The sequence below is a fragment of the Tasmannia lanceolata genome, unplaced genomic scaffold (genome assembly GCF_043159265.1).
Source record: "Tasmannia lanceolata isolate RefF3 unplaced genomic scaffold, GAP_Taslan_0.1 ptg000005l, whole genome shotgun sequence".
Classification (NCBI taxonomy): domain Eukaryota; kingdom Viridiplantae; phylum Streptophyta; class Magnoliopsida; order Canellales; family Winteraceae; genus Tasmannia; species Tasmannia lanceolata.
Genome location: NW_027518682.1, coordinates 21,736,200 through 21,763,604, shown reverse-complemented (window position 1 = coordinate 21,763,604; position 27,405 = coordinate 21,736,200). Strand labels below are relative to the sequence as shown.

Here is a 27,405-nt window from a genome sequence, read left to right as displayed (position 1 = left end):
CAAAAAGGCCTTAATGCCTAATTTTTTTTACTAATAATGTTAAAAAGTAATTTTATTTGCAAATAAGGACTTACCTTTTTATACAAGTAATACTTTTTACTCGGTGAGAGGAGGCCGAAACCATGGTGGGGAGCCTGATCGGGTGTATGATAGAGCGTTTCGAAGAAACACATTACACACTCTATTAATAAGTTATAGAGCAAAAGGCGTCTGTCTGCTAGGGTTTATGGTTTAACATGTTTTTCCCCCGCTAAACTCTCCCAACGGTCTATAGGGTTGAAGCCATCGTCGCATTTTGGGGTTTATTTCTTCTCTTTCTTTTTTCTGAAAGTAGCAAAGGCTTTGGCGTCACCAGCAGCATGGGGTTTTTAGGGTTTAAGGCGTCGTTTTAGGGTCTAGGGTTGGGAGCGTTATTTCATTGACATGGAAGTAGAAATGGATGCTTCTCCGAGCTATTTCAACCCTGAAGATCTCAGCAGCAGAGAGCAGTATCGTCGTTACCGGTACGGATCCTTATATCTCTGTTTCCCCTTATATATTCAGTCTTGAGAGAAATCTGTTTTTGAGCAATCTCCTGATTTTGTTTTTATTGCTCGGGTCTGAATGCTACTTCTTTGCTAGAAATTGTGTCTCTTTAGATGTGGCATATACAATTCGTTTTGAGCAATCCCATAACATGCTTGGGTACCGAAAATTGGTCCAACCCAATTACCACTTATCATAAACTTTACTTAAAAACTCCTTATAAACCAAACAATGTGGAAATCCTAAGCCCTTGGAGATTAATGACTTTGGGATCTTGAAAAATGACTCTGAGGTTTCCAAATTTGTAAAATTTCGAAACTGGCCACACCAGCATCCACATCCAAATTCCAACCCCTTTAGAATTTACAGCAGAAAAGAATTTTCTGCCACACCACTCATCCGTCCAGAATCTAATCTTCTCTCCATTTCTAACTCTAAATCAAATGCCAGCCAGGAAACTAGGTCTATACTTCCTAATATCTTGCCAGACAAAGGAGCATTGAGATATATAAGCATCCAACGAAAACCAACCACCAAAGCTGGATCTAGACTTGGACACAATGACTGATTTCCAAATTCCATCTCTGTCGTCTCCAAACTTCCGAAGCTATTTCACAAGAAGAGCCTCATTCATTAATTTCAATTGACGGGTATCAATAGCTCCCTCCTCTTTTGGCTTATACACCTCCCGCCATTTGACCGGATGATATTTCCTTCTAATGTCGCCATCACTACTAAGGAAGTTCCTTTGAAGATGCTCAATTTTTTCAATCGCTGAAGAAGGGCAATGAAAAAGGGGGCATGTAATAGATGGGAAGGTTCGTTAGGTCTAAGAATTGATAAATTAGAATCTTTTTTTTATAATCATGCATCAAGACTGCAGTATGTTTAATGTTCATTTGATCCATAGTTTCAAAACTTCCCCGCGTCATCGTGGACACCCCCGACTCGACTCCTTTTTACCTCTGTGGCCTTATTGTTCGTGTCCGCATTTTCCCTACAAGTCAATTAGAACTATTTTTGACCCTAACCATTAAAAAACAAAACCTCTTTTTGACTCTCTCAAGTTATGATCGCATCAACCGAATACTCAGCTGCGTCAACCTAGTACTCGACCGCATTATTCTGAGTCAACTAGGATTTGCTTTGGCCACGTTTTTAAACACTGGGTTGAACTTTATATTGATCCTTGCGGAGTGTTCAATTTTATGTGTTACATTACCAACCTTGTGCAATTGCCATGGGAAAATACACATTTGTTTGTTCAGTTGCAAAACAGGTGGATCTGTTGACACACAAACCAAAATTATGACTACGATTCTGGATAAATAACCAAGATAGTTTTTATGGGCTTTGTAAACGGGCTGTTCTCATTTCTGGTATCCTTACCCGTTTTATGCTCCAGTAAGGGCAAAGTCTTTTGCATTCCTCCAAAGCTATCAAAAGCTAGAAGTTGTCGAATGCTGCGGAAAATATCTCTTTGACAGTTTGTGGATATGTCCACAAAATTATTTATCTATCTATTTATTTTTTTATAAAAACTATACATAGGTCCTTGCAATTTCTTCTAAAATTCTATGCAATTCTTTTCCTTGCGGTATTTCCTTCATTTCTACATGTATAGGTTTGCTGACAAGGGCATGTATGTGCAGGAAAAAACAGTCTGCATCTAGCTTTTCACCAGCCAAGGAAGCTTCGGCTTCTAAGTTCACAGATGCTAGGATCTTGTATGATGATAATAGCATTCAAAGGCGGCCTAATGCTGCACTTTTTCTTGAAGAAATCAAACAAGAGGTTGAGAGTTTTGAAGTTGATGGTTTGGAAGGGACGCCGGCAAAGGTACCATTTGCTCACAAGAGAAGAGCGTCCTTTGATAGTCCTGAAATCTCTGAGCTGGATGGTGTGCTTGAATCAATTCGACACGTGGGAAGTCCTTCACTAAAATCTTGCAAACATGAAGACGAGATTTTGGCAGATGGCGGAGAAACAATCTTTAACTTATTTGCTTCTCTCCTTGACTCTGCCCTTCAAGGTGGTCAAACTTCCAATGGCTTTCGACTCATTATATCTTGCTGTTGAAGATTTTAGTTGTCTATGCCACCTCATATCTTGAAATACTCCTTTTGTAACGTAGTCTTTACAATAATGCATTGTTGTGCATTCTGCCGTAGGTATAAGATAAGAATATGTTCTTTTCTTTTGAATTATTATGATTATTTTGAGTCAGATAGACAGATACTGTCCCTAGGTTCCATATCCCTACTTGATCCTATTCTAAGTTTTGAAATATTTTACCTTTTAGTGATTCCGGTAATGTAGAAAACTATCAAATTGGCACCTCTGCTTGTTCTTTTAGCAACCAATATTTCAGAAGTTGTACATATCATTGATTCTAGGTTCACAAACTTAAAATCCTGACTTATTTTGTCCTTTGAATTGGAGATATGGAATGATGCATTATAGAGAGTGAACACAATTGTGGATGTTCTCAAGTCTAGTTTTAGTTTTGTCTATTGTAATGACCAGTTCCAGATTCATTACGTCATGGGTGGAGGAAAGCATCATGGGTTTACACAGATAATTATGATTAGTAAATACACAATTAGTTTAATACTATGTGAATACCCTGTACAGATACCAATGATTGAAATATTTATTGCTTAAAAATAAATATTCTACAAGAGATGCAGCGTAAAAGCACAAAAGTACCCCTATACTAAATAATGAGTCTTCATTTAATACTCCAACTCAAACTGTCACAGGGGATCAATAAGTTTTAGTTCGTCCATAAGAAAAGAATGCGTAATACTTGTCACTGCTTTAATAAACAATCGGTGCTCTCCATAGAAGTGGATATTCGAGGAAGTGTAACTACCCCAGAGATTTTTTTAGGTTTGTATTCGAATAGATTGTAAATAAGGTCCATGAAAGTGTATTGAAGAATCCAAATTATGGAGATTGAACTACCCTGGGAAAAAATTTGATAAAATCGATCCCCAAACTTTCAGAAAATGCTGTTAATTCGTCCAAAATAATGATCTAGTCAGCTGTTAGGTACTATATATCAAACCATTTCACATGTTCTGCAAATCAAGACAAAAGCTGAAATCTGGCTTTTCGAGTCTCTGGCTTGCAATCTTTAACAAGCAAGAAAATGACAAAAATTGTGACACATGATACACTCACTTTAGTTTCAGCAAGAAGACTAAGCAGGAAAATAAAACTTTTGGAATCACAATGAGTGGTGATGTGATTATTATTTTGTTAATGGCAGTGATATGATTATTAATTTTAGTTGTAATGGATCTATTCTAAGTTCGAGTGAAGATTCAATACAAATAAACCTTCGCTTCTTGTGTGCTTATTAATTTTACCACCTGGAATTTCCCAAGTTTAATTCAGTTATTTTCAACTATATTGTTCCCATTGTCATATTATTTTCTTTCATGTCCAACATACAACTAAAATTCATTGGTTATATCTTTACCTGAAATGCATCTGTGGTTGGTGACTTCATATTAAGGTGATGCATTTCTTCAACCTTGCACTGTTAGTACCTCTTGACATGAAAAATTATTTTCCTCTTCTAATTTACTGAATTTTCTATTCATCTCATCCTGCATATAGTTTGTTCTACTTTTTTCCGTATTCCGAACATCAATAATCATGTCGAGAATTTTATTATCGACATTTTACATATTGCAGGATTGATGCCTTTCCATGATCTGATTTTGCAATTTGAGAACACATGTCGAAATGTTTCCGAGACAATTAGGTGCGTATTTCATCCGTGGAATTAGATCATGTTCTATATTAGATGAGCTTGTAATGTGGCTGTGTCATGAAAATTTTGGTTTTTTTTGTAGATGGATGTTTTCTGGTCTTGATATTTTTCTCCGTGGATAATTGATCCTTTATGTCATGCACAGTAAATTTTATTTATGAATCATCTGTTCAAATGTGGCGTATACCTCGAATGCTGAATTACTTTTGTATTTGTTTGGTTGCTTTTGAGTCTATGCTAAATGTGGGTCACTTTCATACGGGGTAGGAGAGTGGGTGCATGATACACTACTTCCCATGGTGCGGTATATGATAGGGTTAGGCTCATTCCACTTGCTCCTTCATAATGCAATATGCTGGTGGAGGTTGTTTTGTGTTGCTCGGATATTATATACTACAAAATATGTGTATCTTTCATATTTACACGGTTACACCCGCAATTACATGCAAGCTATTAGTTGATAATGTAAATTCAGTATATTTCCTTTTCTTAATGGAAAGGGTAAAAGATTCGAAATGCTTCTCAAGTAGGTTTGTGTGAAATGCTGATTTTACCGTTCCAGATTGCAACCGACCCACAATTTGGATTGCGTGACCCTGATCATGGAATTTAGGGTCCTTATTTACTCTGTTTTCTTGCTTCCAATCCTTTTATTTATTTTATATAATCTAGATTTGTATTTTAGCTTGCTTGTTTTCTTCTCTGTATTGACCATCTCGGTCGTGTTATATAGTCTCCTTTTTCTTTAATAAAATTCTGTTGTTAAATTTTTTTTTTTTTTTTATATAATCATGCATTCATATGTATATAATTAAACTTATGCATGCACACCCGTAAGTACGTACGTGTGTTTAACCTAACAGTTATATCTTTTTTAATTGTTACACAATTTCCTAGGCATCTACAATATGTTTTGATTGTCGCACATGACATATATGTATGTTTAACCTAGGAGTTTATATGTTTTAATTGCGTAGGCATCTACAGTGCTTTGTGTGTGGAGTTTCTATACCCAATGTTTTGTGAGTTTGAAACGTTAAAATACTTGCTGCCATATTTTCTTCTTGACCATGATTGTGTGCTGTCATATTGAAATTGGTTATTGTGAGGGTTGGGTTGATAAGTTTTCTTGTGCTCTGCTTAGGTATGGGGCGACTGGGAGGCATCGGATTGTGGAGGATAAGTTAATGAGGCAAAAAGCGCGGCTCTTGCTTGATGAGGCAGCTTCTTGGTCACTTCTGTGGTACCTCTTTGGAAAAGGCAATCACTCACCATCCATTCATAAAATCTTGTGCTTTAATTTGCTCTTTATTTCCCTAACAACTGTTTCAAGATGTCATGAAGATCTTATGAATGACTTTTTGTTTGAAGATTCACTCCATATTCATTAATGGATTTTGTAATTGGGGGACTGGTTCAAGTGACCTGTCTTCTTTTTCCGCTTGTGGTTGCCCTTTGCAATATGATACCTTCTATCTCGTATATCTCTTTTAAAACTCATTGATGTGGAAACTCAATTGGCTTGGACTGGAATTAGTCTTAAGGAATTCTGATATCAATGAAAGTTGGATTGAGGGAGATTCAGTGCTAGCCATTCATTGATTGGGGCATGACTCACACTTCTTGGACGAATTCTAATAGTGTAATAGTCTAACTTTAAATTGCATCATGATCCACTTTGTTTAGTTAACATATTGCATTTCTACTGAATCAATTTTCTCTGGAACTTCCACCTGATTGGGTTTGGAGAATTTTTATGCTGGAGGTTGCTGTTAATTGTTCCCTTTAGTTACTTTGTGTAATTATTATTTGAAAAATCTATTCCCTGGCCTTTTCTTAGCTGATTGCTACTGCTTGTCCTTTTCTTTGCGTTTTTAATTTATTGTGTACATTTACAATACTTTTAAGCTATTTATTTGAAGCTGTTATCTCCCATCTCGCAGGAAACGAGGAGCTTCCCGAAGACCTAATTTTGGTAATGCATTTAAATCATGATTTTTGACTTATATTTCCCTTTGGTAGAAATACATTTTCATCTCCATTTCCGATTTATAATTCGTATTTTTTTATAGTCCCCAGCGACTTCACATCTGGAGGCTTGCCAGTTTGTTATGACAAACCATACAGCTCAATTATGTCTTCGGATTGTCCAGTGGCTAGAAGGGCTTGCCTCAAAAGCTCTTGATTCGGAGAAGAAGGTGATGTTTTTCTTTCATCATTTTTATTAGAATATTGAGCCTGTTTCTAGTCAGTGTCAACTGTCAAGTTTATTTATCATTATCACTCTCTAACAGCACCGTTTTGATCATTGGTAACAGATTGGGATTTTTTTGTTTTGGTTTATTAGTTCCTACCTATTGTGGACACGGGCACGGACAAGAGTGTCGTGTGTCGACACGGACACGGAGTGTCGGACACGGCAAACTTCCAAAATTTAGAAACGGGGACACCGCTAAAATAGAAAGTACATATAATCATGATTTGTGGATGTGGATTTGTGTGCCGAGTTTGGACACGGATACGAGGCATCTAACATGGCAACCCCTAAAAATCTAGAAATAGTATCACACTCTTGCACATGCATGCATATAAGGTTACTGAAACTTCTAGCAGTACATTAAAAATGTCTAAAGGAGTGTCGACACGTGTGGACACGCGACACGCGTGTCGGCAATAAATTCAAAGTGTCGACCGAATCATAGGTTCCTACTGTCTCGTTGCTTATGTTTCTTGCCAAAATCGATCAAACTTATTACCTTTCGACTCACACAAGGTAATACAAGGGCAGGGACCTTTTAGATGCTACCTTTCATTGCTATCATTTGGAGGATTTGGAATGAGCATAGAATGCTCTTCTTTTTTTTTCCGAGCAACTGAGCATACAATGATTTATGATTTTTAGATCCATTGGAGGCACTCTTATTGCCTGGAAGAGTAAGAAGCAAGCAGGTTTACTGAGGTCAAATGTAATGCATCTCTCTTATTTCTCTCAGAAGAAATGGGGTTGAATATAGTAGTCATGTGAAGCTTCATTATGAGAATTAAGCAACCATTCATATAACCTCCAACTTATGTCTCACAATAGAACAAAACATATAGAAGTGGACTAATATTTTGTACTTTACAAGGTAGCTGACAAGATGATTAGTGTTATTTGTCAGATTTGAAAATCAACTTGCTGGTTCTCGCAAACACTATCACCTTTGTATCTTTCGGTCTCACAAACACTATCAGTTGAAATTGGGTTCGAGAGATTATTTGCAAGCTGAAGTGATTTATATTAACATCTATGCTTGGGTTTGAGAGGTGGTGTAGAAATCTAAGGTGAAAGCTGGGCTGGGTTTGCTCAGGTTTGGAATATATTTGACTAAAGACCAAATCTAAAATTTTAAACCCAATCCTAGCCCAAACACAAGGTGGGCTCAATAGGCTCTAGGAACCCCACCCATGTCAAAATATAAAAATCCATCAGGTACCCATCATATCCCAAGAAGTGAACATGGGTCGGATACCTGTAGTAAAACCATTTGGGTACCCATATTTAGTCGATCTGAGTTCTCATGTTTAGCTCATTTAGGTACCCTTATTTAGCACATTCAGGTATCCACATGCATGACTCATCCATAGGGTACCCACATGAATGACTCATCAATAGGGGTACCCCACCCCTATTGAAGAGAAATGAAAGTCAGTGCCCTTTAAATTGATAGTTATAAAAAAGTGAAGGCATTGGTCCACATTCATTTGATAAGTCTCTACATAATTGGAGGTTCAGGGTAGTCAAACAGAGGAGACTTTGGTGTGTGACTCATCCATAGAATATAATTTGTTTGGGGGGGGGGGGGGGGGAGGGGAGGGGGTGGGGCTAGTACATAGCTGGTTTGGATCATTGAATATGTGAGATCAAGAAGAGTGAGGTGGGAATGGCCTAGAAGAATCATGATTTGAAAGCTGAGGCAGAATAACTTGTTTTCTTCTTATCCGAAAAACGAGCTAATAAAAGTGGCATAGCTGTGGGTACCTTTAAATAAGCAAATCAACATCCTTTGTGTTTCAAACTTAATCCTTTTTTTTGAGCCGTTCAAACTTAATCTTTTCTTCAAAAACTAAGACATGTTGAAAGTAAGCTTGAGTTCTTTTAGTAATATATCATAGGCTCATAGCCAAGCTATAGAAACTTGCCTCCGATTTAGTCTTCAAGATTAAACTATATTTGCAGGTGAGAGGATGCCATGTTGGCTCATATCTCCCCAGCTCTGGTGTTTGGCGTCACACTCAAAGGTTTCTAAAAAAAGGGAATACTGATCCAGCCACCATTCAACACTTGGACTTTGATGCTCCGACACGTGAATTTGCTCAACAACTCCCTGATGACAGGGTACTCTTCTCACAATTATCTCTCTCCAGACATCTCTATTATATTCAGTTGAAACATCCTATATCATTTTATCATTCACCAATCAATGATACTCACAAGCATTTTTGAATGTTATTGTAAATTTCTACGAATTGCCATATTTTTTTATTACTACTGACGCAAAATCATATTCATCGCAATTTCACCAAACCAGTTCTGATGAATATCTGTTTTTTCTCTTTTCTTGCCAACTATCTCCGCCTCTCTTAACAGCATTTGCACTCCATTGATTTGCTTCGTTTTTTTGATTAACCCTGTCCGGCTTCATATCTTTGCATACATCAAAATTGATATTATCTCTCGCTACTTATCTAATGCTGTAAACACTTGTAATTAAATTATAACGTCATTGCATGCATCCTTTAAATTTCACAACCTCATTGCATGCATCCTCTAATTTCAGAACTTCATTGCATGCATCCTCTATTTTCGTTATTATTTACTACTAATTTAGATTTGCATATTATAAATATAAGTTGGCTTTTTGCTACAGTTTTCTCAGTTCCAAGTTTCTAAATTGCATAAGCTCATGCAGGCTTTGGAGTGTTTTAGTTTTGTTAATTAATTGTTAGATTTCATTGCATCTACCATTTTCATAGTATGTACTTGGCTCCTTTTAATTTTCAGTAATTACTTGTTAAACTGATTTTATTAATTAGTTGAGATTTGTATATGTTCTATTTGATAGCAGGGCCTGAACCTGCGACCATTAGGTTAAAAACCCAATGCTCTACCAACTGACCTTTGTGGGAGCTTCTTGAATTCACACCTTTTTACTTCCCCTTCCACATTTGTTCTCATTCCTTTCACAGTTCCGCTTTTAGTAACTATTCTGGATCGATCAAGTCACTGATTGATATTTTGCTCAAGCCTGTAGACAAAGAACTAATGCAGGCCATTTTATGTGTCTATTAATATGGATGTTGACATAGGAGGCTCACTAATAGTGTTATCTGATATCTCAGGGAATTAAAATTCGTGGCTTTTACCATGGGTGCATCTCTTTTAGCTAAACAAAATCTACATGAATTCCTTCCATGTCGAAATTCCCAAAATTTTGACTGAAATTCTTTGAAATTCAACCCATTATGGATTGGATTTCTTGCTTATGTGTTGGTTTCTAAGTATGTATTTGTGCTTATTCTAGCATTTCCCAAAGTTTATCTTAAAATTTTATCTTTTGCATGTGTTTCCAAATGTTTCCGTCATTTTAGAAGATTTCCACCGAAACTGAAATGTCTCCATTTCCGTGCCAACTGAAACCGAAACCGAAATTTAAAACCTTGGCTTTACTGTAATTGAGCTTCAAGCTAAAGAATGTTCACTTATCAGGCATTCCACATGGTATGATGGTTTTGAGCATATTATGACCTTCCATCGACCACCAAACCTACTGAAATTTGACTTCGCCAATCATTTGTCAAACGGCCACCATCCATGTTGTCACATATTTTTGAATGGATCGCTGAATCTCTTGGGGCACGATGCTGCTTTTCTGTTGTCATTTGCTTATTCATTTGATTGGATACGTTGATATATCTATAAACAATAGTTGGTTAAAAAGTTATGAGAATGCTTGTTAAATTGACCTTGTAATGGCTCTTTTCACTGTCAACAGAAACAAGATGAATCTCTGCTCGAAGATATCTGGGTTCTATTAAGAGCAGGAAGACTTGAAGAGGCAGTTGAGCTTTGCCGGTCTGCTGGACAGGTAGGTAAATCGTCCACTAAGTTTTGGGTCATGGGAGCACCACTCTTTTGTCGTATAGGGCTAATTTTAGAATCCTCTTTCTGTGAAAGGCATGGAGGGCAGCAACTCTATCCCCATTTGGAGGATTGAACCAATTTCCTTCCATTGAAGCTCTGCAAAAGAATGGAAAGAACAGAACCCTACAAGCTATTGAACTGGAAAGTGGTATTGGACGCCAATGGTGTCTCTGGAAATGGGCTTCTTATTGCACTTCGGAGGTAGGAATTAGAGGTTGGCAAACAGTGCTTCACTTATTTGTTCCCCTGTTAAACTTCTGTACTCTATTCACTGAGTCAGATTTAGGATCAATGGCTGCAAAATAAGGTCCATGCACTAGAATCTACAGTATGAAGTTTTTATGGAGGTTTTTGGTTGAAAACCCATAAAACTTTCTAATTTTATATATTTGTTTTGATTTTGAAGTGAAATATTATTGTACAAAGTTGACTAATGGTTTTCTATTATTGAATCCCCATGAAGAAAATTGCGGAGCAAGATGGTGGAAGATATGAGGCTGCTGTATATGCTTCCCATTGTAGTAACTTGAAGCGCTTGCTTCCGATCTGCACGGACTGGGAGGTGTTTCTTTAACTATTTTTCATGCAAAGGCCATTTTGGTTTTATTTCTACTGCATATTTACTTTTGTTCTCTGTCCATTTATACCTGTTTGGTGTTTGGTGACTAATCAATATATTTTAACCAGAGGCATTCAGCTACATGTTCATTGTGATCAGTACTTCTTTGACTAAATCAGTTTTAATAACATCATTTCTAACATGCCAAGTGTATTTTTATAACGACTAATTTTCAAAGCATAGAAATGTTTTTTTAAAATTTTTTTGTTCTCTATTGACCTACATGATGTTTATAAGTTTCGAAATGGTTTCTTTTATTTTTGTTATATGATGACCTGCATCACATTTATCTTTAGTGGATATGTCATGTTTTCTCTTATTTATTTTTTCTATGGTAACCTACATGACATTTATAAGTATCAAAATGTTTTCTTTTATTTTTTTATATGATGACCTACATGACATTTATCTTTAATGGATAATTCTTGTATTCAATAATTGGTTGGAGGGAGACGGATAATGTAAGGACTTTGGTTATAAGCGGTGAGCCATAGGTAGATGGTAAGGGCGATGGGCCCTGGTTAATGATGTGTACATCCCCCACATCTAGGCCAGTCAAATATAACAAATAAATAAACGTTTAAATGTAATAAAACCAACATATCCTGAATAAACAAACTAATCTTAATGCTAAAATGACATCAATGCATGAATAAGGTAAGAACATTTACAAGTTAAAAAGAAAATAGGGACCTTGGTCTGTTATTTGGTCCTAGTTAGAAGTAACATTGGCTTGATTTTCAGATGCCACTGAGGACAAGATCCTGATGGTAGGAGATTTGTTGCAGGTTACTATGTTGTATTGAATGTCTGTCTAGTTTTATGGAGCAGTAAGAAGCAACTCACAATTGTAAGATCTTGTTTAGAAACAGAATATAGTGCCATGGCTTCTATTGATGCAAAGATCTTTTGGTAAAGGCAATTACTCTAGGAAATATGTTTGCTTTTAAGGGGCCATGTAAAGCTATATTATGATAATTAAAGTTCAATTAAATTGTCTCAAAATCCAATGCTTCACACATGAACAAAACACACGGAATTGATTTCCATTTTATCAGAGAAAGAATAGAAAATGGTGAGACAGCTCTACCCTTTGTTTCAAGTAAAGACCAATTAGCATTTGTATTTACTAACATCTCATGAGTGATCTCCATATCCTTCTAAATGACCAGCTGAACATGTTCAGATGCATAATACAGTTTGAGGCGAAATGTTTGAAATAACAAATGGTTTGAGCATGGTACATACATTAAGCATATGCTGGTCTGTTTCTTAACTAATGGCCATCCTGTAATTAGCGTAATTTATGTCACTGTTTGTAACTCATTATGAAATAAAATATGCAAAACTCACAAATTGCTCAGGGTTCTCTTTTCTCTTCTTCTTTTCATCTTTCACTCTTAATTTCTTTACACATTAGATTGTGTTAAACTTTTACATTCATTCTCCTCTTATTACTGACGTACAACTAGCTGACTTTCCTGGCATTAATAATGTTTGGTTGCTTTGGCTTACTTGAGCGTTCCTTTGCGCTTTGTGGTAGAGAGAGAGAGAGCTAGTATGTTTGTAAAATGTAATGCTTGGTTTTGACTTGCTAAATTGCTCAGTAGTTTACTTTGGTCTGCTTATGAATGTCTATAAGACGTAACTTGTTAAACTGGTCATTGGTTCTCTTACTTTTAAAATTTAAGTTGAATATTGGACCTCTCAGATCTTAAAAATGGCAATGGGTCCATTCTTTTCCCTGCGCATTTGTAGGAAGTCATTTCTGTGACAGTTGTACAACTTTCTCTTAATGTGGTTAAATGCCAATATGCAAAGCGCCGATTTTAGTAAGACCTGCATGATAGTTATTGATATAATACTTGATGCTTTTAACATGGAATTTATTTATTTTCGAAATGGACCAAATGGTTAACATGGAATTTATTGGTTGAATGCAAATTCGGTGTGTCTTTTAGTATTTGTATGTGGTGGCGTAAGAGTGTTTTTTCCTTTCCATTGTTATCTGACTACAGTCTCACATCCAACTTTTCTTTTTTAGTCAGCGTGTTGGGCAATGGCCAAGTCATGGCTTGACGTTCAGTTAGACATGGAATTGGCTCGCTTTCACGAAGGAAGACTGGAACAATTAAAAAGTTATGGTGATGCTATAGATGGGACTGGACAAAGTGAACAGAGTTTGCAACCTTCTGTGGGTCCGGAAGGTTGGCCATGCCATGTCATTGACCAGAAGCCGCGAGACCTTCCTGCTCTTCTACAGAAACTTCATTCAGGGTATATATATGTAAACACTAAGGCTCTGTTTGGATTGCAAGAAAAATATTTCTGACAGAAAACTTTTACTTGGGAATAATTTTTCTATTCAAAATTTAGAGGGAATCGACATGATTATAGTTAATTTAGAGGGGCATTATCATCAATTGGAGATCCCTCTGCGTATAACTTAAATAGGGTTGGTTCAATTTATCCCTTTTTTTTCGTGTGAAGGAATATGACCTTTTAGAAATATTTTTCCTTTCCAAACTTTTCCAGCACATTCCTGCAATCCAAACAGGGCCTAAAGAACAAGTTTTTTGCGCCCCCCCTCCTTTTCTTCCCTCTTATTTACTTCACTCCTTTTGTTTGATGCCTTTCTTATGTTCTTGTTTTGTGCAGCGATATGGTACATGAGGCTGTGTCTCGAGGATGCAGGGAGCAGCATCGGCAAATTGAGGTAATAATCTAAGGTTCAATATAAGGATGGAATTTTACTAAGCTCTCAGGTGTATTTCATTTGCTAGATATGAAACATACTTTTAAGGATATGAATTACTTATTGTCTGCAATATTTTCTTGTTGAAAATACATGTTTATTCTGTATGGGATTTTTCTACTAATATTTTTTGTTTTCTACTAATCATGCTTATGTGGGCTTTTGCTAATTGGTTTTTTGCTTGCTTGGACCATTTTACCGCTTGCTCACCATTGCTGGACAGATGAACCTCATGATAGGACATATAGCACATCTTTTAGACCTTATATGGTCATGGGTATCACCTTCTGATGGTGATCAAAATGTCTTCAGGTAATAACATATTATGTGTTTTTGGTGGAAAGATATCTAGTATGAATGTGTAAAGTTGTTATTTCCTTGATCTACATCCAAAGTCCTCCATTTCTTTTCTGTTTTTCCAGGCCTCATGGTGATCCTCAGATGATCCGCTTTGGTGCACATCTAGTGCTTGTTCTTAGATATTTAGTTGCCGACGAAGTAAAGGATGCTTTCAAAGAGAAACTTATGACTGTCGGTGATCTGATTCTTCAAATGTGAGTAGTTTTTGCTTTCAACATGAAATGTGTCATGATGATATCCCACTGTTTTGCTTTTTTGATTAATTTATTTCAAAGCTTAAATTTAGAAGATGTGAAAAGACAAGGCTTCAATGAGGTCATTGATATCTGATTAGAATGAGGTTTCTGCAATTGGTTGTAACTTGTAACTTATAAGGAAAATAATTAATGTTCCTTTAAGATGTACAGTGCTTATAATTGAATAAAACGTCGATCTTGTATACTGTGAAGGCTAAACTGTGGGATTGCAAATCACAAGGAGTAAGTTACCCAATTTGCTTGGTATTTGCAAAAAAAAAATGTGGCCATCGATGGGAAAAGAATTTCCTTCTTTTCTTGTTATGATATGTTGGCAATACCCCCTCCCCACGTCACATGATGTATTTAAGGTGGCTGAAGAGTTGGAATAAAAGTTTATCTGTTACCTTTTAAAAAAAAAGGTGGCTGAAGAGTTGCGGGTTTTCCTGGTATGCAAAATTATCGGGGGGTTCAGTACTCTTCCTTTTTTTCTCGTCCATTCTTTGGAGTAAATTTTCCTTTATGAGTTGGAGATTGCAAGCTTCGTCATTCCAGTTAGATGTTGGGCTTTGCAAAGTTGTTGAATATTTTAAGTGTACTGACCTCGTCAATAAATTTTGGGCAAGTTATCAAGAAGTATATTTGATTTCCAAGTGCCTTATCCTAGAGACTTCTTATTGTTCCTCTATAATTTTAGACCTTTGAATGTGACCTTCTGGGTTGGAGACATTTTATCTTCTTGCCCTTCATAGGTTTTATGTTGTATAAACAAATTTAATTGATAGAGAGTTCTTGCAATTCGCCAGTGCTCATATTTTATCATCTTTTTTTTTTTCCAATGCGCTTCATCAATTAAGTTGGAATTCTTTGGGTTTAGGTGGAGTATGAATGTCTGTAACTTACCCATCTGCTATTGGTAAATCTTATTGCAGGTATGCCATGTTTTTATTTTCCAAGCAGCACGAGGAGTTGGTTGGGATTTATGCCTCTCAGCTTGCACGCCACCATTGCATTGATCTCTTTGTACACATGATGGAACTAAGGCTAAATAGCAGGTGACTTGGTAATTTCATTTCTACTAATACTGAAATGTTTTACCTTATTCAGAGTGAAATGAATGTATTATTTTCTTTTAGTTGTACATAGCTACATGAGATATTTAATATTTAATCATAGCAACTATTCTGAGATGGAGTTGTCTGATTCCCCATCATTTTTTGCGATTATTAGATTCTGGGTTTTTTTTTCGAACAGTTTTCTGGATTTCTGCTTTTAGTTTTTGTGTACATTTTTTGATTCTGCATTTTTTCTGTTAGCAGTGTGCATGTTAAATATAAGCTCTTCCTTACCGCAATGGAGTACTTACCTTTCTCTACTGGGGATGATTCAAAAGGCTGTTTTGAAGACATTATTGAAAGGTTTGCTCCTATTTTTAATTGCACCTTTTCTTACTTTGAAGCTTGACAGAAGGCATTTGTGTCCACTTTTTTATTTACTTGAACAGGATTCTTTCAAGGTCCCGAGAAATCAAACCTGGTAAATACGATGAAAAGTCGTCTGATGTTGCAGAACAACACCGCTTGGAAAGTCTTGAGAAAGCTATGGTCATACAGTGGCTATGCTTCACTCCGCCATCTACTATCAATGATTCTGAGGTTATTATTGCCAAACTTCTAATGAGGGCATTGCTGCATAGGTATTTTATTGGCCTCTTTCATTTTTCCCATTCTATATCTTATATCATGTCCTTGTGACGACTGACAATCTATCTGAGCACATGGTGTTATTATTCTTTTTGGTTGGTTTTTTTGATAATCTATCTGAGTACCTCTGTCTTCAGTCACTTAAGAGTAAAGAATGCTGATCCTTTTCTTTCTTTTTCTTAGCAACATACTATTTAGGGAGTTTGCCCTGATATCTATGTGGAGGGTTCCTAAAATGCCAATTGGAGCACACATGTTACTTGGCTTCCTCGCCGAGCCTCTAAAACGACCTACTGATACTCTTCTTTCTTTTGAGGAGAATGGTGTTTCTGAGAATGTGCACGAGTTCAAAGACTGGGTATGCTTTGTTACAATCTGTTGATTGCTATATTTTTCTGTGGTCCACTTACTGGAAAGGATTCTTTATGTCAAAAATATTACGAGTGAAAATATTTACTTATAGGGAACTGTAATTCTGATCGTAATTCTGTTGGTTCTAAATGAGCAGTGTGAGTATTACTCCTGTGATGCGACATATCGAAAATGGCTGAAAATTGAATTGGAGAACGCAGATGTTCCTCCAGTTGATCTTTCTATGGAAGAACAGGAGAAAGCTATTGCTGCCGCAAGAGAAACACTAGATTTATCACTGTCACTTTTACTAAGTGAGTTCTAAAACCCTGCTTTCGAAGATGATAATATGTAAATATGATGTTACCTGGACATTCTTTCTTTGTCACACGGACATTCACAGAGAGAAACGTATCTCAGTCACCCATTGTAGCTCATATGTTTGCATTGGAGCTTATATTGGTGCATTCTCTTTTGCATGCAAATTGTTCTTTATTTGTTTTCATTTGTTATGCATAGAGAAAAAAAGTTTGGCAATATCGACTGCATTGTTATGTAGAGTTTGGGTAAACATGGTTACAAAAGAAGGTGAAAGTACTAATCTACCTTTTTTTATGAATGATACTAATCTACCTTTATTTAAATAACTAATACACAGTTTGGTTCTAATGCACCCCTGAATGGAAGAAAATAATCACTGGACTGTAGTACAAAGGAATAGGAGAAGAAACACTCAGAATGATACCTATGACAGGCTCAAAAGCAGATTCGTTTTCAACTAGTACTCAGTTTGTAAACACATCCATCAGTTGTAGAAATCAAACTAAAACTCGAACCCTCTAAAAATGGAACATAATCATACTAAAATACAAAGTTTACTCCTGATGTAATCCTAACTTAACCCTAGAACCCTTTCCTAAAGACACAAAGATTTCCCTAATTGAAATCATAAACTAAAAGAATTTAAAATGTAATTTTCATCACCAATCCTGCCACTGAACTTTGAACCACATTTTTTGATAACTAAAACCGCGAAATCTTGCAAAATATAGAAATACTTGTACATTTTGAAAAAATCTTTGGTGGGCCTCACCCTATGGACAGTTTGAGTTGAGTTGGTAGGACCCACTATTTGGGTCTTTTATAAGGTAATTTTGTCTTTTGACATGTATGGATCTACCATGGGTATTTTGGTCACAAAATTATGGCATGACTGGATTTGCAAAATTTACTCCAATGTAATGACTATTTGCAAATTGTAAATCTAGGAGACTCATTTTGCAAATAAAGCAAAGTAGAAGACTTGTTTTGCAAAAAACACATTCCTGTTTGACCATTGCATGTAATAATAATGTCATAAACATACACCACCGAGACAATTATAGTAGATCTCCCCAAATAAACAGATTGATCTGTGCGACTCCTGCAAAAACCTTTTGTTATGACAATTGTGTTAAACTTAGCAAACTAAGCTTGACGAGACCCCTTTAAGCCATAAATAACTTTTGTCAACCTGCAAACCTTCTCCTACTCTCCACAAGCAACAAACCCAGATTGAAACTCACCATTTAGGATGTCATTTTTAACACCCAGGTGTCAACTAATCCATATTAGCAGACATAGATATAACCGCTCGAACTGAATTAAGCTTTACCAACAAGGAAAAACTTTCCGAGTAGTCAATGCCAAAGGTCTGTGTATGCCGTTTAACTGCTAGTCTAACATTTTATCCCTCAACCTTACCATCAGGGAGATACTTGACTGCACAGACCCATCTACAACCTACCGCACGTTTTCCGACTGGTATATCATTTTTTTGCATGATATTGCTTTCCCCCTGGTGGTACCTGTGGTTGATTATACATTAACTTGGGTCATGAAAGACTTATAATTCCTATTCATGTGCAAATCTATCAAATCTAAGGTGTTATGTTGCGAAGGTGGAGGTGCTGATTCTTGTAAAAATTATTCTAGAAGTCCAAGTTCCATCGTAACATTGAGATTAACAGTTAGGGAAATGCTTTACCTATCTTCTGGACTGGAAGAAGACCCGGGTACCCCCTGAAGGACTGAATATTTTGGAGACCTTTGCAATCCTTGGGGCATGTTCTTTCTTTCTTTGTTTTTTTAAAATGAGGCTTGGGAAACCTGAAATAATTCTGCTAGTGTTTGTGATGAAGCATCTATACTTCCAGTTTATATGCAAATGTATTAAATCTAAGGAGTCGATGGATGGTCGGATTGCCCGGGTTGGCTCGGCAGATATTGAGCAACCTATATAGCAGGAGAAAGATGTTTCCACGACCTTCCACAGATTTGGGTTCATCTGTGTGATGTCGGGAAAGTGCTGGTACTGGTTCTTATATGCATATAGCCAATATTATAGAAATCCAAGTTCCATCCTAACATTGAGATTTAACAGTTAGGAAAATGCTTTACCTATCTTCTTGACTGAAAGAAGACCTGGGTACTCCGTGAAGGACTGGATATTTTGGTGACCCTTCTAATCCTTTGGGCATGTTCTCTCTCTCTCTCTCTTTCTCTCCTTTTTTTTAATGAGGCTTGCATTCTGCCATTGTTTGTCATGAAGCACTGCCTTGCCAGTGTTTGCTTCTATGTGATTCACATTATAAATCACTTCTGGAAAGTCCCTTAATTTCTCTACACTATTTTTCATTTATCTTCTCATGTCTTTATTAAAAGTGGCTCATGTGTGTTCAGGTATCATTTTTTATTTGATATCACTTCATCATTCTGCATCTAAAAGGAAGTGGTGGTGATGATTTCCTAATGATTGCTAGAGTAAATATGGTCCCTCTTTTATAATATTCAACCATGCAGTTAATGTTCCCTGACAGTTTAACAGCACCATTCACCTAATGATTACTATAGTAAATATGTTATTTCTTTTATAATATCTTGGGATGCATGTGATGTTCCCAGACATTTTAACGGGGCATTGTTCTTTCTGTAGGAAGTGGAACCCCATGGTTAACTGCGGATCAAACTGATTTATACGAATTGACAGATAATCTATTTCTAGAATTACATGCCACTGCAATGCTCTGTCTACCTTCTGGAAAATGCATGTGTCCAGATGCTACGTCATGCACAACGTTGACAAGTGCACTTTACTCCTCAGTCAGTGAAGAAGTTGTGTTAAAACGCCAGTTGATGGTATGCTCATTGACTTTGTTACGTTTCCCTACATTGGATGATTTGATCATTGGACCATCACTAGCAATTTGCAAGGTTCTTAATATCAAATAGGAATTTATGGTTAGACCATAACTTTTGTGGCGCTGAATTTGCTATTAATGTGCAACTTAACCATAACATCCTCGTACATATTAAGAACATAATCTATTGGAACAACCGGAATAAATCAATGTCCAAGCAATTTTCTTGCAAATACAGTCAAAAGATGTAAACTTGGCACAAATTTCTGGGAGATAGGTTAGACATCTATGAATGTCAATTGAATGTGTATGCCCATATGTGCATGTGTGTGCGTCTATATAGAGTCGCACACAAAAATGCATATTTGTGTTATATATATATATATATATATATATATATATATATAGAGAGAGAGAGAGAGAGAGAGAGAGAGAGAGAGAGAGAGAGAGAGAGAGAGAGAGAGAGAGAGGAAATGGTTTCTGCGCTTGAGCACAGAAACAGGGTGGGGCCACATTTTGGGTGGGCTCCAAAGCATTCATTTGATGGGCCCTTTCATGGGCAGGGTGTCCACCAAAAATCAGCTCCATTGGATCACCTTAGGTGTCCCATTTGTGGGGCCCAAAATGGACAGATTTGTGGACAAACAGTATCTGTCCTTTTTTGGCCCCACAAATGGACACCCATTGGTGATCCAATGGAGCTGATTTTTGGTAGGCCCCCCATCCATGATGGGGCCTTCCAAAGGATTGGTTAGGATCATCCCCCAATGGCCCCACCCCACCCCCAGTTTCTGTGCTCGAGCACAAATAAGCCTATCTGCGCGTAGAAACCCTTTTCTCATATATATATATATATATATATATATATATATATATATAGAGAGAGAGAGAGAGAGAGAGAGAGAGAGAGAGAGAGAGAGAGAGAGAGAGAAGCTACACCGCCGGCTTAAAATACAATGGGCCCACATTGTTTTGGTGATCCAAAGAATTCATTTGATTGGCCCTCACATAGATAGGGTGTCCACCAAAAATCAGCTCCATAGGATCATCCCAACCCTTCCAACTGTGGAGGCAAAAATGGACAAATTTGTGAAGGTTTTTACACGTTCATTTTTGCCTCCACAAATCGTAGGGTTGGGATGATCCTATGGAGCTGATTTTTGGTGGACACCCTATCTATGTGAGGGCCAATCAAATGAATTCTTTGGATCACCAAAACAATGTGGGCCCATTGTATTTTAAGCCGGCGATATAACAAGAAGAAAAGAGGGAAAAGTCAAGGGTGAAGATAATCGAACATCTCAAGACCCGACTTAAGAACTCCCACCCTTGCCAACCTATCCGCTACTGAATTGGCTGACTTGCGAATATGAATGAAAACAATCGAAGAGTCTCCCATAATATCCTGGATCTTGTCAAAGAACTGCGCGAATCTCCAAGGGGGGGTGATAGAGCCCTGAAGCCAACGAATGACATTGAGGGAGTCTCCCTCCACAATTACACGCACTAGGGAGGCTCTATCCGGACTTTTAAAGCCCTGGTGAACTGCTCGAACCTCCGCCTTCGAAGCCTCTGAAACCCCAATAGATCCAGAAAAGGCCCAGATGACCTCACCCCGGCGTCCCTAAGAACTCCCACCAATGCCAGCTAGATTGGGATTGCCCACACTTGAATGTTGCACCACCTCAGGCGGCGCTCAACACTAAAGCATATCTCCCTCTACCCATTCCAAAGATCAAAAGCAGATACAAACTTAAATCAGGGAAGTGATTTCACCCAGGAAATAGTTAAAGCAATAACTTTCACATATAAGAAATAGGAGGATTTTGAAACGCCATCGAAGACTCTAGCGTTTCTTTCTTTCCTAAACACCCATATAGCTGCAAGGAGAGATACATTCCAGAGGATCTTTCTTTTCTTTTTCCAAGGAACCAATGACCAACCTTCTAGAAGGTCAGGAAGAGAAGAAGAGAAAACCAACACATCCAAACCTGCCTGGGATCCTACTCCAAACCTCCCTGGCTAAATATCTTTCCTTTCTTTTTATATATAATGTTATGGTGTCCATGTGTATTTACTAGGGAAAAGTATTAATGACGAAATCATCAGTGGGGCTTGCCAATTTAGTGATCCAAACCATTCATTTGCTAGGCTCTATACTAGATGGGCCACCATGCCAAAAACCCTTAAAGCGGGCAATCCTAACCCTAATGAGTACTGTAGTTTCATGACTTTCAAAGTTCCAAGTACCTGCAGAAGTTCACCAAAAAAGGGAAGTGAGCAGCGAATTAAAAAAAGGAATGGATTTGAGTAGTAGACTAAACAGACATCAGTTAGTGATAAACTGATAGTTTTGTTGTTGTAAGTTTCTAAAGTCCGGAATCCTTCTCATTGTAGAGTTACTACTTCATGATATGTTGACATACGAATCTTCTCTTTTGTAGCTTCTGATCTTGTCCTGTTCATGAAGTTTCAACATGACCTATATCTTTCCCTTGTTTCACCGGGAACTTGCTTATGTTATACTTTGTAATTGATATGATATGGAAATCATATCTATTGCTTTGAATTGCATTTGATTTGCTTATGTTATATTTGCTCTATGCATTAGGAGTGTTTCCCACACTTACAATTATGTTTTCCTGTGTGCATTAGAAGTGTTTCCTGCACGTTCAAGTGCATTTCCCTCATGTGTCATATCCGTTTCCCTCATGTTTCGTATCTGTTTCCTTTACGTTTCTCAATTCGTTTCTCGCACACTTCTTTGTCTTCGTTGCTTTCCCGTTTCTCGTTGTAACCCAAATCACCAAGATTTTGATCTAATTGATTTGTAAATGGTTGGAAAGATGTTTTTAGGGTTTAGAGGGGTGGTACTGATTATTGATAGCCCTAATTTATTTTCCACTGATTATTGATAGCCCTATCTTTCAAAAAAAATTTATTTTCTACTGAGAGGAGAAAATGATTTTGATAGAAGCCTACAACAGTACAACTAAAGCAATAGTATTCTATCTATACTATTGTTAGAGGCCTACCACAATATAACTAAACTAAAAGATTAGCACATGCATAATTGTTCTGTTTACCACCTGTACATGTTTTATTTCGTATAAATTTAAAATGCAAAGATAGAACTGTAAATTTTCTTAGACCCTTGTAGTTTCATCTGGGGTTTTCAGCAACAAAACATTATCTATAAAAATGGTACATTTTCTGTGCAGCGTAAAGCTTCCTTTTTATGCAATCAAAATCTTTATATGAGATGTGTTATATTTAGTTTTCATGACCACAGACTTTTCCAGACCGCTCTCACTGTCATTGATTAACTTAGCTGTGAATGGGCAGGTTAATGTCGCTATTTCTGCAAGAGACAAGTATTGTGTTGAGGTTGTGCTTCGCTGCTTAGCAGTGAAGGGTGATGGGCTCGGGCTGCATGAAATGAATGATGGGGGTCTTCTTGCCACTGTCTTGGCTGCTGGTTTCAAAGGTGAATATGATTTCTAGTTAAAAATGGGTTCTTTTGTTTTTATTTTACTCTACTGAATCCTTAGAACAGGTGAGCTCCCTCGATTTCAAGCTGGAGTTACAATGGAGATATCCAGACTGGATGCGTGGTATTCCGACAATGATGGTTCTCTTACAAGCCCTACCAATTATATTGTCTGTGGCCTCTGTCGAAGGTGCTGCCTTCCGGAAATCATTCTTCGTTGTATGCAAGTGAGTTTTCCTTTGATACTAAAATTTTTCACATTCACATTTTACCATATCTTATAGTAAAAGTTGATGTTATTCTGTCTTATAGTAAAAGTTGATGTTATTCTATCTTCCGGTAAAAGGTGACTTTCAGTCATGATTGTGGACAAAGGTGGCAGCACAATGTTATTTTTAAGTATATCTGTTTAATTACATACTTCTATTGAATATTTCACATTAAATATTTTAGGCATGTTATATGTAACTGTAGAGGACCTTCTCTCTGGTGATGGCACTTTTTAGCTGCTTTTATGTAGAGTCAAATATGTCGGGTCAGGACCACTCATCCGGTTGTGCATACCATGGATGCACCATGTTCCAAAGTTGCAGTGGTCAGATGATCCCAAGTGTCTAACTGGAGGCTAGCAAATGTCTGTTTGTAGCAAACAAATTCTTTCAATGATCCAAATTCAATGGGCGGAAGTCCATTGATCAGACAATTAGGAACTTCGATCTGTGCATTCCTGAGCCTTGGCCAATCAATCTTGGGGGTGGTTGGATATGCGTCTGCTTCCCCTTGTGACCATTGTATGTTGGAGATGCGTTGCTCCACTCTTGTTGAAAACTTTAAAGTGCCATTGCAAAGAAAAAAAATCCATCTTCCTTGTGATATTTTATGTATATCTGTGTCTGTGTGTGTATATTGAATGTTGTTATATTATATGTATATCGGACAATATATTTCAGTTGTGTAATTTGTGATTGGCAATGTTGATCTTCGCGGGTACCACTGGACTGTATGGGAATGCCCAGTCCTATCTGTGTAGATGATTGTCAAGTAGATGATCGTTACCCTCAATTGAATGGGCATTTCCCCCCAAAAATTTTAACATTGAGTAGGCCTTGATCAAGAAGAGAGGATCTCCCTTCAGCATGAGATCAAATATTCCCCTACAGTCTTGTGGTGTCCTGCAAGATCAATGGTCTCAAATCGCCACACCTGCATGCAACTGTACAATGGATTTGTGATTCAGTTTGCCATCGCTTCTAAAGAAAATCCTCGCAACTATGTTTCTTAATGGGAACAATACTCTTCTTTCCCCTGTCAATGGGCATTGGTAAAACGTTTAGGTGGACGAATAAAACCGTGGTGGCTTTTATAGAGTATCTTATGCATAGGGTTTCTTATGCATGAGTGCTAAACCCACGTGATGATTGCAGCACAGAAAGCCATTTATAATCTTAAATCTTCTTATGTTTGCAGGTTTCTCTTTCACTTGCGAGTTCTGGTGATTCATCCAATATCCACAATGAATTGATCGAAATAGTGGCTTCACCTGAGTCTGGGCTGATCCATTTGTTTAGTCAACGTCAATTGCAGGTATTCAATCCATTAAGTATGGCTTTTAACATGCACACAAATTGGCACCCCGTTCGTGCCTATTAGTGTTGATTATTTTCCATTTGTTGTTTAGAAAAGTACAAACAAATGTTTGCTCACAGTGTAGAAACTGCTTTCTTTTGCCAGGAATTTTTGTTATTTGAGAGGGAATATTCAATATGCAAAATGGAGTTTCAGGAGGTGCTATCCGTGGATGATTCTTGAAAGTCAGGTTGATGCAATATTTCAGGTAAAACACCGTTTTTCATTAGAACTTTATTAGTGCATGTGTGTTTTGCTCTAACATTTAGATGTATTCCCTCCATCGTTATGGCGGTGTTTGAAAAAACAAGAGCCACTACAAATTGTCAATATGGGGAGTCTGATTGTGTCGGGCTGAACCAGTAAGGTGCCATGTCCAACCAAAATTAGTTCTGTTGAAACCTTTCAAGTTGGTTATAAAAATTGAAATTTGGGAAATTTGTTATGAAAAGGAAAAGTAGCATAATATTATTAACAATGAGAAATGAGACATACTTGTCAAATTAATTGCTATACAGTAAAATTATTTTAACTAAATTTAAATGTAAATGTATTAATAATACCAACAGTTACCAACCCTATCTCTTCTATATTAGAGAAGAAATGATCTCATTTGCAAATAATGGCTTTATATTGGGGAGTGATAAATCGACCCTCATATATCTTAAATTAACCCCCCATGTGCCTTTCTCTCCCCTCTCCCTCTCTCTCTCTCTCTCTCTAACACAGAGGAACACAGGGGGTCAATTTAAGATATTTGGGAGTCGATTTATCACTGCCCTTTATGGTACAAGGGGACCCCACTTGTTTAATGTTCCAAACGACTTGTCTGTTAGACTTTACTATGGATGAGATATGAATGAAGGAGAAATTATATGGTGGCCACCCTCTACATATAAATTCTCTCAATCGAAACCCCACTCCCATCAGATGATTCTAACCTTTTGATTTGTGGCTGTTAAGTGGACGTGAGGAAACAAAGAAGTAATGCTCATTATTAGGTGCCACAAATATCCCGATGGGTGTGGATTTTGATGCATGGCCTAAGAAATAAATGGTTTGGATCATTAGCCAAGTGGGTCCCGCTTGTACTTAGCAAGGCCTAAGAAATAAACGGTTTGGATCATTAGACAAGGATACCACTTGTACTTTTTCCTTCTTATATGTTTCCTTGAAAAAAATATAGGCATCGATCATCTAAGAACCGGTATAGCTCTTTAGATGATATAATTAGGGAATTTATATTTCCACCACCTTTGCCAGCACTTCCCCCTCCTCTTTGACTTATAATATAATGAAATGTTAAAACAAAAGGGAGTGGAAATGCAATTCTGTCAAGGGTTTCTCATAATAGTCTAGGGTTTCTAAAGAGGCATTAATGTTCCATATGTAAATAGCAATGACTTAAAGTAACTTTTTCTTTTTTTGATAATTAGGCCCTATTATGGGGGTCACCAAAGAAGCCTTTAATTAATAAAATGAAATAGAGAGAGAGAGGGAAAGTAAAAAGAATAAAGAAAGCAATGCTGAAGGATGCTTAGTTTTGGTAGAATGGATGCCTCTTTACTGGTAGAATGGCATGTCATTCGGTGTTGCACTTATTATTTATGAAATAGATCATGGACTGTCCGTAATTGTAGAAATAAAAAGAGAAAAAACCTTAAATCTAACTATTCGTTGTATTTTGAACAGGAGGTTTATGACTTTACAGCATCACTTATAGTTATCCATACTTCTAACCTGTTGTTCCTCAGATCCAAAAGAAGGATGGTGGTATTTTGAGGGAAGTAAAGTAGGCGTTGTAAATGTAAAGAGGTTTGCTTTGGTTTACATCTCTTCATCTCTTAATATTCAAACTCTAGTTGTATTGGAGTGGGGATATAATTTTAGGTATGCTTACATCGCTATATATCTCAGCTTTGTCTATGTGTGGGGTTAATTTTTTTCACATTTAAATTTCTAACCCTTGCTTGTATTTTCCTAAAGAAGTTGTCAAGGCCATGTTTGTCAGCCATGAATTTTTTTTCTTCCATGGAATGTTAATTTGCCAAGTGGTAGAGTAGTAGTAGTAGGATCGGAGGGAGAGGCTTGAGTGTTAGAGACATTTCTCACCCTCTGGTCACTCCCTCTCAAGTCTCGCTCTCCCACCCTCCCTCCTCTCACCACTTGCTAGACTAATGTTCCATGGAAAAAAATATATTCATGATAGCCAAACATAGTGAATCGGATCTAGGGAAAGAAAATTATGTAAATTAATTAAGAATTCAGGGTTTAGTAGGCTTGCGATTTTCCATGGAAAATGAGTTTACCAGACAATGAAAAATTCATTCTCCATGGAAAATATTTTCACTGCATGCATACGGCCTATTAAAAACTTTTTTAATTCGCTGCTGATGGTCTTTGGGAAGATTAATAACCTTTTAGCGGCTAATTAGAATAGTGAAAATGAAGAGAGGGGAGCTATTATTGAAACAAGGGAGTGCGGTATCTTTACCTATATAAAAAAGGAATAGTTTTCAGGTGCTAATTGCAGATAAGTTTTTTTCTTCTTTCTATACTCTTCTAATTAGTTGTTAAAGGCTGATAATTTACA

General features: G+C 37.0%; 1 protein-coding gene across 2 annotated transcripts; it reads left to right on the top strand.

The window, feature by feature from the left end:
- The first annotated feature begins 119 nt into the window (after nucleotides 1-119).
- LOC143877963 (nuclear pore complex protein) lies at nucleotides 120-26,738 on the top strand. 2 transcript variants are annotated; one of them, XM_077380316.1, is made up of 25 exons: nucleotides 120-503; nucleotides 2,178-2,557; nucleotides 4,231-4,300; nucleotides 5,454-5,569; nucleotides 6,253-6,284; nucleotides 6,382-6,507; nucleotides 8,529-8,687; nucleotides 10,345-10,437; nucleotides 10,527-10,694; nucleotides 10,957-11,055; nucleotides 13,157-13,389; nucleotides 13,771-13,828; nucleotides 14,091-14,179; nucleotides 14,290-14,421; nucleotides 15,396-15,518; nucleotides 15,780-15,881; nucleotides 15,968-16,159; nucleotides 16,350-16,524; nucleotides 16,675-16,831; nucleotides 19,492-19,694; nucleotides 23,042-23,183; nucleotides 23,253-23,413; nucleotides 24,654-24,770; nucleotides 24,918-25,020; nucleotides 26,505-26,738. In XM_077380316.1, exons 1-24 carry the CDS (start codon nucleotides 424-426, stop codon nucleotides 24,993-24,995), a joined length of 3,285 nt encoding a protein of 1,094 aa, XP_077236431.1. In that variant the 5' UTR covers nucleotides 120-423; the 3' UTR covers nucleotides 24,996-25,020; nucleotides 26,505-26,738. The 2 variants fall into 2 exon arrangements, with proteins under 2 accessions (XP_077236431.1, XP_077236432.1); XM_077380317.1 differs by having other exon boundaries at nucleotides 121-503; nucleotides 15,783-15,881.
- Nucleotides 26,739-27,405: the final 667 nt, after the last annotated feature.

Bases quoted from the DNA above. Each gene is read 5' to 3' on its own strand.
- LOC143877963 (XM_077380316.1), top strand. From the start codon at position 424: ATGGAAGTAGAAATGGATGCTTCTCCGAGCTATTTCAACCCTGAAGAT. The intron at 6,285-6,381 runs GTAATGCATTTA...ATTTTTTTATAG, and splicing joins TTCCCGAAGACCTAATTTTG to TCCCCAGCGACTTCACATCT. The intron at 23,414-24,653 runs GTGAGTTTTCCT...TTATGTTTGCAG, and splicing joins TCATTCTTCGTTGTATGCAA to GTTTCTCTTTCACTTGCGAG.